This window comes from Mastigoproctus giganteus, chromosome 6 (genome assembly GCF_048544385.1).
Source record: "Mastigoproctus giganteus isolate SK-2022 chromosome 6, ASM4854438v1, whole genome shotgun sequence".
In the NCBI taxonomy this organism is placed as follows: Eukaryota; Metazoa; Arthropoda; class Arachnida; order Uropygi; family Thelyphonidae; genus Mastigoproctus; species Mastigoproctus giganteus.
This window is the reverse complement of record NC_143580.1, coordinates 109208045-109221832: the sequence shown is the minus strand read 5'-3', so window position 1 is coordinate 109221832 and position 13788 is coordinate 109208045. Positions and strand designations below refer to the sequence as shown.

General features: G+C 40.3%; 1 protein-coding gene across 1 annotated transcript in view; it reads left to right on the top strand.

Moving 5' to 3' along the window:
- The window catches only part of LOC150084503 (uridine phosphorylase 2-like), a 110503-nt gene that overhangs the window by 27372 nt on the left and 69343 nt on the right, over nucleotides 1-13788 (top strand). The window contains exons 2-3 of the mRNA XM_090376267.1: nucleotides 11519-11702; nucleotides 12997-13055. Coding sequence (XP_090232393.1) covers nucleotides 11519-11702; nucleotides 12997-13055 — 243 coding nt within the window. The remainder of the gene's footprint in view (nucleotides 1-11518; nucleotides 11703-12996; nucleotides 13056-13788) is intronic.

The window sequence follows — 13788 nt, the reverse complement described above, 5'->3', positions numbered from 1 at the left end:
GATTCCATTTCTGCAAGAATAATTTCACTGACACAATCTGAGCAAACGTTGACATCAAAAGTTTTGAAACAGTAATCCGACCTAGGAAAAGGGGAAAAGAAATCTCGCAGGTCATCCCATTTTGCATTCTTGTAATTCCAAACAATACTAGGTTGGGAATAGCCATGAGATAAAGGCTCCATTGGAGAAGAGACAATCACCAAGTTGTGATCTGAGGTGCCTAAAGGACCTCTCACTTCGAGTGTGTTCTTAGAAGGGTTGTTTGTGAGAAAACGATCAGTTGTGTTGGCTGTATGGTTAGGATTGTCCGGTATTTTTGTAGGTAAATGAACAATCTGTGCAAGGTCATTAGTAATTGCAAAAGATTCAGCATCTCGATCAGCTGGGTCAGTGTGACTAGAAAATGGAAGCCAGCTGGAGTTGTGAACATTATAATCACCAAGGAAATTTACCTCACTGTTAGGAATGTTGGAGTGGAGAAAGTCAAGTTGCAAAGAGATCAAGTCAAAGAACTCCAAGTGATTAATGGAGTTCGGAGAATGGTAGAGACAACAGATGAATTTGACAAAATGAGGTAAAGAGATTTTAAGCCATAGAAGATCGAAAAGAGGAGATTCCGAATTACCAAGTCTCTGACAGGGAATATCGGAACGGATATATGCACAAGTACCACCTTTGAGGCGAAAGGAATCATACAGCGAATAATTTGGGCAACTTAGATGAGCAGTAGTTGAATCAACCGATAACTGAGATTCTGTGAGAAAAAGTACATGGGGTTTGGCAGAATGCAAGTGGAAATGAACATCGTTGAGATTAGATTTGAGACCACGTATATTTATGAAATGAATTAGGAAGTGTTTGGGAGGTTTAGATCTTTTTGCAGATAAGTTTACTCTATTAGTTTGACAATTCATGGTGTATTCAATGGTAAGAAAAAGTGGATGGGACATCCTGTATGAAGTAATGAAATTTTTGGATATGGCGTACACATGGTAAGAATATACCCAGATCCTTGACATAACGTGGCCTCGACAAATACCCCCCCCCCGCATACATACTGCTCGGACTCCCTCCAGTCACAATGGTAAGAAAAAGTGGGTGGGACATCCTGTATGAAGTAATGAAATTTTTGGATATGGCGTACACATGGTAAGAATATACCCAGATCCTTGACATAACGTGGCCTCGACAAATACCCCCCCCCCCCCGCATACATACTGCTCGGACTCCCTCCAGTCACTATCTGGCAGAGTAGATGTAGCAAGATTATACACTAGCTGATCCGGAAGCCTCCTAGAGAGTTACAAATAGGTTCGGCCGGGTGTACTAACTATCGGCCGGTCTGCGAACACCGTTTTAGAGCTGTACCCTCGAAATGTAAGGAAGATTGGATCTCGCCACGATGTTCATCATAACATCAATCATACTGCATGATGGAAGAGATGGAGAAGGGTTGACCGGAACCTAGCTCTGGAGACAACATGGGTTCCACCACTTGAAGCTTCCAACAAAGTGGTGGTATTGCACCGGTTGATGAGAGTCATCTAAATCTGTTTGTTAATAACAGAATCTAGAAATCATACTTTCACGGGAAGATCTCAGCAATTTTATTCTGTAATCTAAACATTAAAATGAATACAATGGTCAACAGTATTTAGCATTCAGGTCAAACGTGCGTGCTTAGTACTGCAGCTTCATACGCAATTTTTGTTTTTAATGTTAACCTTTTTTTTTTTTTTTTTTTTTTTTTTTCTCTCTTAATACAAAAATTCAATTTTAGTGCAGTCGAAAACATAAATTCAAATAGATCACTTGTACTAGTGAACTTTTTTTTTTCTTCCGCGAATGAGTGACCACTGACATGAATGTTTCTAGAACGAAAGGCTTGAAATCATGAAAACAAGTCTAGTTTCGTTTACGTTTTTTCTCGCGTTTTTTTCAATTTTTGTTTCGTATGCTTTTTCGATTTTTTTAAAATTCTTTCAAGAAAAGAAAAGCAGCTACCGGTAACAAAGTCGTCATCACGCACCAGCTAGTTATTTCTTTATTTTGTGACAGTACCGATACGTTGTACCTTGGATTTTCAGGGAAATTTAAAAACAAAAAAGTATCAGAGGGTTCAATACTAAATTTCTTTTGCGGTCCTCTAAAATTTCCATGTTTTATTTCAAGTGAATCCTCCCATGCAGTCGTATTTAGCTAACGTGCCATTCACATTTACCAGTATGGGCTAATGTATTCATAAATTTTACATAAAGTTTTTCTCTCTCTATAAACTGATTCACTTCATTCATAGGATTTCGAAAATAATTAATTCATTATTGATTTTTTCGGCAAAATATTTTTTCAACGACACTAGCGAATCACCAAAAATAAGGGTAGTTGTCTGGAACCTAGAAATATTTTCGTTATAGTGAAATTTTCTCTGAAACCGAATTTTCTTTAGCAAAAAAAAAAAAAAAAAAAAGGAAACGTACTACGACGTTTCTTTATTATACAGAATTTATCACTGCATTTTATTTTTTTTTTGGTGAAGTGGCAAACAAACTTTATGTTGTGCTTGTTTATTATTATTTGTTTTCTGGTTTTTTTTTATTAAATTATAACTTAAACTATAAGTCCGAAATAAAATAATAAATAAAACCAAATAGCTTAGTATTAAGCTTAGTACTGTCAAAACATATGCTGTTTTCTTTTGTTGTGCCCGGAAATATTTTGAGAAGTCCTCAAATTTTGAAGCAGCAGAATTTTTGGAAGCATCTTTCCAGGAAGGAACAGTTGGATAGCTTCAGCGATTACTGATGAGATAAACCTTTGGTTCATCACAGTCCCTTATGTTGATATCGAAGCTGTACTCGATAGCCTGAGTCCTCCTGACCCTTCCAAACTACTTCTTCACAATCGACGGCGACACTTTCTGGTTTATCAAGTCTGTACTGCACAACGTCTGTCTTTCGTACAAAGATGTATTATTACTCACAGCTAGCCTTAATTCTTCATCTGTTTGACGAAGAATTACGTAAACAGAAGGCTGCAGGGTTAGCCCATGTGTTAAACGATTTGGGTGGCCCTGCAGCAGTTCAGCTGGTGCAGGTTTTGTTATATAATGCCTCTACAGTTGTAGTGAGGCGTTGTCAAACTAAACTTATGCATGTTCAGTGGTGTACTCCGTAGTTGAAAATATGCTACACAAAGAACCCAATAAAACTAGAATGATATACCAAAGAAGTAAACGTCAGGGTGAAGAATATCAAATACATTTAAGGAATGATTATGCTTTCTCTCCTCTCTTCTGCAAAACAGAGTTATAAAGCTTCATACAGCAGATCGCACCCTTACAAGATCCGTCACAGCAGGAGTTCCACAAGGAGGGGTCCTTTCGGGCCTTCTGTTTTCATCTATTATCTTCCCATTGGTTGCACATTCGCGATGTCTACTGAGCTATGCGGATGATATCAAGATACTCACTCCCATCATCCCGGTAAAGACCTTGATCTGGTAAAAGTGGAAATTAACAACACTCTCACCGCAGTCACATCTTACCACTGCTAGTTTGGGCTCAAGATCAATCCTGCTAAATCCGAATTCATAATGTATTCATTGAAGCAAACTCCTTCTTCTCTCCAGCCTTGTCGGCAACACCCTCATCCCAATTGTGTCCAGCCATCGTGATCTGGGCGTTGTATTCGACTCAAAACTTCGATTCAACGCCCACATAGACATGCTCCTCACACGTGCTTCAAGACTCCGGTGGATAGCAAAACAACATCTCCTACATATCACAGATAAAAAGACAACTGTGAAGTACATAAGAACAGTTATCTTTCCACCTTTACTCTATGCTGCTGAAATTTGGGCGTCAGCGGCACCGTAAATAAAAAAAAACACTGTTTGCCGCTGAATTCTGAAGTGGGCCAACAGGAAGCACAACCTTCCAGCTCTGATTCGCACCACGCAGCTTGCCGACTTTCTTGGGTTTGATTTGATTTTGATTTTATTGGCGCAAAAACGACTGCGGTTATACTGTGCCAAGAAAAGATTAAAATATCAACAAAGATAAATTCTGGTAACCTTTAAAAAGGTTACCTCGTCAAACTGATATATATATATATATATATATAAAAGGCAGTATAAGTTTAAAAGTAAATTATCCAATTTATATATGTGTGTATATGTTAATAGCTTGTAAAAATTTAAAAATTGCCGACACGTGGTCGTTGTTTGATAAAATCTGACTGAGTGTATAAGGCTCAGTCGGATGAGTAAAAGCGGTAAAATATATATTGCGAACATGGGTAAAATTAACGCAATCTATTAAAATATGCTTTATTGATAAAATGGTGTCGCAAGACTCGCACATAGGAGGGTCATCTGCCCTCAGCAGAAGCGAATGTGTCAGATGACTGTATCCTATGCGGAGTCGAGCAAGAACAACTTCCTCGCTCCGATTCCTGCGCAGACTGGACTGCCATGTTTCTATTACAGGCTTTATCTGGTATAATTTATTTGCCATAGTTCTTGCCATTGGGAATATATCTTGTTGCGTATTATTTGCCTGTAGTCTGTATAGGGGACTGACAGGCAACGATTATTAGTGGGAGCTGCTCATTTCGCTGCAGTATCAGCCAAATCATTTCCTCTTATCCCAATGTGGCTAGGAATCCAGCAGAAGCGGATATCAAACTTGTATTCATGAAGAGAATGTATCTTCTGCTGAACCCGACAGAGAACTGGAGGAGAGTTATGTCTCAAAGATAATAAAGCCTGTAATACACTCAAAGAATCAGAATATATTATTGACCTTTGGCATTGACAAGTTCGAATGTGATCCAAGGCTAACTCTATAGCATGCAGCTCTGCAGTGTATATGCTGGATTCAGGAAGAAACTGCTGAAATATTATAGTGTCCGGAAAGACAACAGCAGAGCCTACGCACAATTCAGACTTCGAGCCGTCTGTGTAAACTGGCAGGAAGTCGGAGTGCCCAGCTCGGTGTGCAGAATAGAGCTGCTGGTAGACAGATGATGGAGTCTCAGACTTTACTCATTTCTTAATGGAAAAGTCGCACGATGGGGTATGAGCATGCCAGGGTGGAAGAGTTTCTTTTGGTGTTTGTGCAACCTTGTCTACTATGATGTTAAACTCTCTGAGTAGCTCTTGGACACGAATACCAAAAGGTCGGTTGGCAGTCTGACGGATATTGTACAAGTTTTCCCAACGTGGCTCAAAAACGGATGTCCACGTAGGATGGTCTGGCAGGGATTTCAACTTTAAAGCATAGTTTAAAGACAGCTGCTTACGTCGAAGGGATAACGGTGGTTCGTTTGCTTCGACCTATAAGCTCTGGACAGGAGATGTGCGATATGCTCCAGTAGCGATACGGAGGGCCTGATGATGGACAGGGTCCAGCCATCGAAGGACACTGTCTCTGGCTGAGGAATATACCTGGGCCCCGTAGTCTAATTTGGATCGTACAAGTGCACGATAAATACGTAGTAGGGTGTACCTGTCTGCTCCCCAACGCGTAGAGGATAGAGAGCGAAGAATATATAGTCCCCTCGTGCACTTTGTACGAAGTTGACGAATATGTTCTAGAAAGGTCAACTTTTTATCAAACACAAGTCCCAAGAATTTTGTGTCTGACATTACTGGAATAACATTTTGTCCGAGCCTTAATTCAGGTTCAGGATGAAGATTACACTTACGACAAAAGTGTACGCAAACGGTCTTCTCTGGCGAGAACCTGAATCCATTAGCAAGAGCCCAGGAATTAAGGCGATTGATTGGCTTGTTGCAGTTGTCTTTCAATAACCCTCTTGTTGCATGACTGACAAAATATGCTAAAGTCATCAACATAGAGGGCGCTGTTTACAGTTGGAGGAAGCTGTTCTGTGATAGAATTTACTTTGATGACGAAAAGTGTGACACTTAATATTGATCCTTGTGGTACTCCCTCCTCTTGACAGAAAGGACGAGAGAGTGAGAATCCCACACGAACTTGGAAAGATCGATTGACTAAAACGTTTTTAATAAAAATGGGGAGATGCCCTCTAAGACCAAGGCTATGCAAATCTTTTAAGATGCCAAATCTCCAAGTTGTGTCATACGCCTTCTCCATGTCAAAGAACACTGACACCAAATGTTCGCGTTTTAGGAAAGCATCCCGTATGGATGTTTCCAGTCTAATTAAGTGATCAAAAATTGATCTGTTTTTTCGGAAGCCGCACTGGATGCTGGAGAGAAGATCATTCGATTCTAAATACCACATTAACCGAAAATTAACCATTTTCTCCAGGATTTTGCACAGACAGCTAGTCAGAGCTATAGGACGGTAATTAGTAGGGAGTTTAGGATCCTTTCCTGGCTTCGCAAAGGCAAGCACAAATGCCATGCGCCAGGAATTCGGAAATTGCTCTTTTATATAGATTCTGTTATACAGAACAAGCAGGCGATCCATAGATGTTGGTGAGAGATATTTAAGCATTTCATAATGGATGCCATCTGGTCTAACAGTACTTGCCTTGGAATGATAGAGAGCTCTTTTTAGTTCCTGCAGAGTGAAAGGCACGTTGTACGGAAAAAGGCCTTTTGGTGGGAAATTTAGTGCTTCTTTTTCTATTTTATGTTTCAGGACTAGGAACTCTGTGGAATAGGATGATATCCCAAAGATGTTTGAAAATGTTTCCCCAAGAGCATTGGCTATTACAGTGGGCTCTGCAATAGTGCATCCATTATAGTCTAGGATCGATGAGGGATGGGATGTACATTTTCACTTCATTTTTCGGATTTTATCCCAGACTACCTTAGTGTTGGTAGACTAGTTAATAGATGATGCAAAACGGATCCATGATTCCTTTTGACTCTGACGGCGAATGTTGCGTGCTTTGGCTCGCGCACGTTATAAGGCTATTAAATTAACAGTGGTAGGATATCGGCGGAATATCCCCCAAGCTTTGTTTTTAGCCTTTTTTTGTTGTTGTGCATTGTGAATTCCACCATGGCTTGGGAAAAGGTGGAAACTGGGCAGATGTTTTCGGTATGGTATTGGCATCTGCATGGACGATATTTTCTGTGATGTACATGACTGCATTATTGATAGGCTCCTGACTGACTGCATTAAGGTCAAAAATTTCCTGATGTTGGAAGGCATTCCAGTCAGCCTGACCAGTCTTCCACCGTGGTAACCTGAAGGGAAGACACAGTCTCCCTCTGTATAAGCAGGTTATCACAGGGAAGTGATCACTTCCATATGGGTTCTCCACTTCCCAAGTCAGTGAAGGGAGTAGAGAGGGGGAGCAGATAGAAAGATCAATGGCAGAAAGCGTACGGGTAGGCACGCTTTCAACAGAAAGCGTGCCTACCCGTTGATTCCCACATTTAGAAGGGAGAGGTCATTGTCATTTAGCATATTTATTATTATTATTATTATTATTACTAGCCATATAGTGCAAGGAAGCCTGAGGCTTATGCTGCACCAGCTAAGAAAAAAAATTTCCAAGTTACCCAGAGAGAGAAGAGAGAGAGAGAGTAGAAGGGAATCACCAAGAAGAGAAGAATGATGGTATCCAGCTCAGGACCCTGGGTGTGCCAAGCCCATACTCACCAGATGTGAGCCCCTGGGGTTGCTCTATGACTCGTCCCTTTCCATTATTGCTAGCACTACCCCACAGGGTGTTATGTCCATTAAAATCCCCTAGAAGTAAGAAAGGGGGGAGGCAACTGCGTTACAAGATCATCAAGGGAGATGTCAGTCCCAGGTGGCAAATAAATTGAACAGACGGTTAATAGAAATCCCATTGTAAGGCGAATTGCAACAGCCTCTATGCTGGTTGTAAGTAGCAAGGCCTGAACCGGGTCTGGTTGCCTACAAGGATAGCCACTCCTCCATGAGCAGGACAATCCGAAATTCTGTCCTTACGAAAAATTGTGATGTTATGCATGGTGGGGTCATCATTTGCCTTTAGATAAGTATCCTGCAAGCAAAAACAAACTAGCTCTTGCTTTTGCAGGAGGGCCTTGATGTCATCAGTATTTCGCCGGAATCCACGACAATTCCATTGTAGGAATTTAGCCATTATTTTGGTTTGGTGGGTCCATCAGGCGGCTTCCGAGGTGCTGAGGGCTTTCTTTTGTCAGTCTTGGATTTATCTTTTTTGGGGAAGTGTGGACGCTGTCCCGTGTCCATTTCTTCCTCCGCAAAGAGTTCCAAGACTGATTCGTCCGGTACCTCCTTATTCTCTACATCCATTGTTTCTGGTATTACGGGTGACTCTTCCGAACTTTTTAGCTTTTCTTTACCACTTGGTTTTGGTAGTGATGGAGCACTATGAGGTACGGATATAGGAGTGGCAGCTGATTGTGTTTTTTTGGTGGTCTTTTGTGAACTCAATAAATAGCGTGCAATCAGAGTGAATGACTCTCTTGGTGGTATAGTCATCTCAGCTTGTGTACCGATAGTGCACTTAGCAGAAACCTTCTGGGCATATGAAGGTTTCCCGTTATTTATTGGTTGGATACGTTTTCTGGCCTCTGGGTAGGAGATATTCAGCTCTGTTTTCTGTTTTTGTATTTCTTTTGTATCCTTTCACCGCTGGCAATCTCTGGAGTAGGCGGGGTGCTCTCCTTGAGAATTGACACAGATCGGTTTTGAAACTGAACATTCCTTGCTCTCGTGGTCTTTAACACCACATCGAGCACAGGCATACTTTTAAATCTCTGGCCTTTACAGTGAACTGTATCACACACAATGTAAACTACGCGGAGATGGGGGAAACCCCTGGTGCCGTTCGACACTAAACACACTTTACACTTTACAGGCAGGGTTACCACGACAAGATGTTTGTGAGTGGCCGTATTTTTGGCATCTAAAACACCTCAGTAGGTTTGGGATATAAATCCTCACTGGGCAGTTTAGATAGCCTGCCTTGATGGAACTTGGAGGCCGTGGGTGTTGAACGTGAGAATAAGAACTCGAGTAGGGAGGAGATTCCCATCCTTTCGTATCGATATTCTCTTGACAGCTGTCACTCCTTGGTCTTTCAATTCAGAGCAGATTTCTTCTTCGGAGACATGAAGAAGGTCCCACTCTGATATAACACCTCGTGAAGAATTCAGAGTTTTGTGGGGGGTTACGGTGATAGGTATTCCCCCTATGGATGTAGAGTTTATGATTTTTGCCGCTTGTTTTGTGGTAGAACTTCGAACAAAAACGCAGTCTTTTTACAGATTTAAGTAACCCTGCCAATCCTTCTAATCCTTTCTGGATAAAGAAGGGTGACATCTTCCCAATTGACTGCTCTCCGGTGGAATAGAGAATGAGGAAGAGTGGTGTCACTGATGGTAGTGTATCCTCAGTTCTGGCTCTTTTTACAGAGGTGTTTTCTGAGTTATCATCTCGATTAGGTAGGGGCCTTGTTAGGGCCCCAGAAAATTTTGAATTTATAATACTCATAGGAGTAAAATAAAAATTTCCGATGCCCTAAGTACCTCACCCACCACGGAGCCCTACGAGGGAACGCCCACTCGTGAACCAGCAGGTACTGCGTACCCGAATGAGACGCCAAGTTCGCTTAGGAGCACCATACCCACGTTTCCAATAAGCCTTGATCCCGTCCCAGAACCAAAGGGAGGGAGACTTATTGGAACGCACTTGATTAGTGGCGAGGATGCCAGGAAAGCTGGCTGGGACCGCCTAGTGTAATAAATACAGGGTGTCCAAAAATATATATATATATATACGCACTTTAATAGCCCATAATGCGGACTGTATACTTCAGACAGGCAGGAATTACTAAATAGGTTGCCAAACCTCACGGAGAATAATTTACCTCTCTTGGTTCAGAGGTGGGACATCTTTGCTTTGCTTCAGGAATTCTCGGCCCAAGTTTTTAAAAGAAGACAGGAGCTAAGAAATCTATTGCAGGATACCAATTAAGGGAAGTGCTGCACATTTGACGACAGAACACTTCGTGTAATGTCATCTTTATAGGATGTTTCTTGTCTACAGCGAGATGATCTTCTGCTCCTGGACACCCAATTCAGGCTTGCATTTGTGGATGGACTCTAAAGTGGAGATAATGTTAATGTTAATGTTTCTAAGTGTTAAGTTAATGTAAGTGTATGTATTTGCTATTTGCATGTAAATAATCGTATAATGTTGCTTTTTTTTTCAACAAGTGTACATTGTTCTTAGTTGGAAAATTTTTATTTTTATTTTTTATTTTATTTTTATTTTTATTTATTTTTATTTATTTATTTTTTTTTTTTCGCTGGCCTCCAAGTTTGGGCAGCCTTGGGGGCGGGATTGCTGGCACCTACCAGTATAGCACTACTTCCGGTAGGTGCAGGATTTGTGCATTACAGCACACATAGAGAATGGTGGATCCAGGTGTTAGTTAATCCCTGGTGGCGAAATGGCCTTACATAATGCTCTTTTTTTCAGGCCTGTCTTGCAGACGTTCTGAGCTTTCTCAGGAGTAAAAGGTGGAGATGGGCTTGTGTCTAGGAGCCACCCTTCATATCAGGACACACACAATCAATGTACAGAAAGACTACAGTATATATAAGAGCATGTATATAAATCTGTATATAAATATTGTATATAAATTGATTAATATTGTATGTAAATTGATTAAGATAACTTGTGAATGTATATACAGTTGTGTGTTAATAAATAAAATAAAAAATAAAAAAAATAAGCCCATAACTCAGTAATAATGGAGAAGACCAGACTTACATTTGAACAGCAGAAATTTGTGTTGAAGTGGTATTGGAAGTCGGAAAATATCAACGAAGTCCAGAGACAGTTTAGGAGTAAATACCACACTGAACCACCAACGCGTTCACAATTTCGCGTATTCTTGATAAGTTTGAAGCGGATGGCACCGTTCAAAATGTACACAGCAACGTTCAGGAAGACCTCGCGCATCCACGAGTCCCACGAGATCACAAGAGGTGCTGGAACTTTTCCGACAAACACCAAGGAAATCTATCCGACAGGCTGCTCGTGAAACGGCAATCCCCAATTCCAGTGTGCTTAACATTTTAAAGCGTGCAAAATGGAAAAAGTACATTCCGAGATTAGTGCAGGCCCTGAACGAAAATGATCCTTATCGTAGGGTTGAATTTTTCGAGTGGTTTTTAATAAAATCTGCAGAGGACACTCTGTTTGCCAATAAGATCTTTTGGAGTGATGAGGCAACGTTCAAGTTGAATGGTACAATTAATCGTCACAATTGTTCGTATTGGGCAACCGAGAATCCACACGCTACTCAGAAACATTTGAGTTTACCGGGCATTACAGTGTGGTGTGGCTTATCATTCTTAGGTTTGATTGGACCATTCTTTTTTGATGCAACTGTTACTGGTTCTGTTTACCTCAACTTGCTTCAAGAACCAATCGTCCCTCATATTCGTGAGCTATTTGAGGATGATGATGAATTTTATTTTTAATACGATGGGCACCTCCCCATTTTCATCACGATGTTAGGGCTTATCTGGATGAAACTTTCCCAAACAGATGGATTGGACGAAGAGGCAGCGTTGAGTTCCCTTCGCGTTCTTCATATCTAACGACATTGAATTTTTATTTATGGGGATACCTCAAAGATAAAGTTGATGCCACAAAACCAGCAACGATCGCTGAATTACGGCAAGCTATTGAAGCAGAATGTGAAGCAATATCAAGAGATATCTTAGGTGATGTATGCAATTCGGTTTCTCGAAGATGTCAACGATGCCTGAATGAGAATGGAGGACAATTTTAACACTTGCGTTAATGCATATTTTATTCTCACATTTTTTCTTCATTATAAAATTATAAAATCGAATTTATGAAAATAAACATAGAAGTTATTAACAATCAAAGTGTGCATATATTTTTTCTGGACACCTGAAAATAATAAAAAAATCTTAACGTTTAATTCATTGTAGAGGACGCAATAGTCTATGCAGACGATATTAACCTTCTAACCCTCATCAATTCAAAAACCTTGGATTGATGCGGACCAGTGATGACACCTTTGAATGTCATCACTTTTCTCATAAATTAAAAGCCCTGGAAGAGTACCTGCAGATCTTTAAACTAAACCTGAACCCAGCTGCGTCCCCGGTCTTCTCTCTCAAGCTCCATCTGTCGCGAAACCCCACCCTTTCAGAAAAAATAATATTAAGTGTCACAACCTTGGAATTATCTTCGACAAAAAAAATTAAGATTTAACGCCCACGTAAAGAGCCTTCAGAAGCGCTCAACGCAAAACACAACATTCAAGATCCGAGGATCATGTCCGAACATATTAAATACAATGTGTATCTGTCATCCTATATGATGGTAAATTATGGCCCTCTGCCACATACACACTGCAAAAACCAATTTGAGCATGCGAATTCTGGCAGCTAAAGTGGGCAACCCACAAACACCGATTCTCTCCACACAACTGTGAACCATTGCTATAGTTGATCAACTAGTCATCCCACGACTACCCAGTGGTAAAACAACATTAGAAGGGTGAGGAGGGCTCAGGCTGTCGAAAGCAGCTTCAATGTCGGCATAGGTGACTGCGAGTTCAGTGTAAGTCTACTCAAGCAGATAACATTGTGATCCCATTTTCTTTGAAAATATTACAAATTCGGTTCTCAATTAGACTTTATGTTCTATACTCTTTAAATAAGACTTTATGTTCTATACTCTTTAAATAAGACTTTATGTTCTATTTAATCAATGTTTTGAGTAAACATTATGCAAGCATTTTTCGGCTCACTTTGCCTCGTCAAATCGATATTATGAGACAAAAAGCTAAAAGAAAAAAATATATATATATTAGTATTGTTATCGTTATAAACGAGGGCTTAAGGATACTTTTTTATCAGTTGGAGAGATAATTTCAGGTTTTTTTTTTTTTTTTTTTCAAAAATTAGCGCATTTTTAAAGATGCAAAGATAATGCATTTTACTTCATGTTTATCTGATTTCTTAATCATTCTTTACTTTCCCCTTAAGGATATCATGACTATAGAGGCAGAAACAGAAGCATTCTTTCAAAAGAGGAGGGAAGAGAGGTAAGTGGTTATATTATACGAGAGCTGTTCAATAAAGAATGGTCATAAAAGCCTTTATTAATGCCTTTATTTTGATGGTGCTTATCAAAGTAGTCCCCATTTTATGAAATGTACTTACTCTAACGTTTCTGTAATTCTTCAAAAATATCGTGGTATTTGCCATTTTTTTGACATGCATTTAAGAATCACCTTCGATGTCTTTATAACTTGAATGTCAGCAAAAGAGGTGGCCGTAGCCTTTCCTGTAGAAGCCGCAACTTTTGCTTTTTTCGGCGTTGGCGTGATGTAGACTTCCAAACAGAGCTTTTTTGCTTACTCTCTGGGTCGAAATGATGAAGCCATCTCTCATCGTCGGTTTTCATCTTGTGTAGAACCTCACGATCTTCAGTAACCATCCGTTGCAGCTCCTGACAAACAACCATGAGAACTTGCTGTTGCTCAGGTGTGAGTAGTTTTGGAACCAAGCGTGCACAAACATGTGTCAAATGCAAATAGTCACAGAGAATGTGACCATTCTCTGTGACTCAATATCTTTGCCAGTTACCTAACTGTTACACGACGACCTCTGACCATTACAGAAGTAGTGTTTATGGTTTCTGTGGTGACAGCAGTGGTTGGAGCGCCAGGACCGCCGATTTTTGTGGTTGAATCACGTCCATCTTTAAAATTCTAAACCACCTGCGAGCTGTGATGTATGGAAACGTACATTCACCATAAGCCTCGTTTAACATTT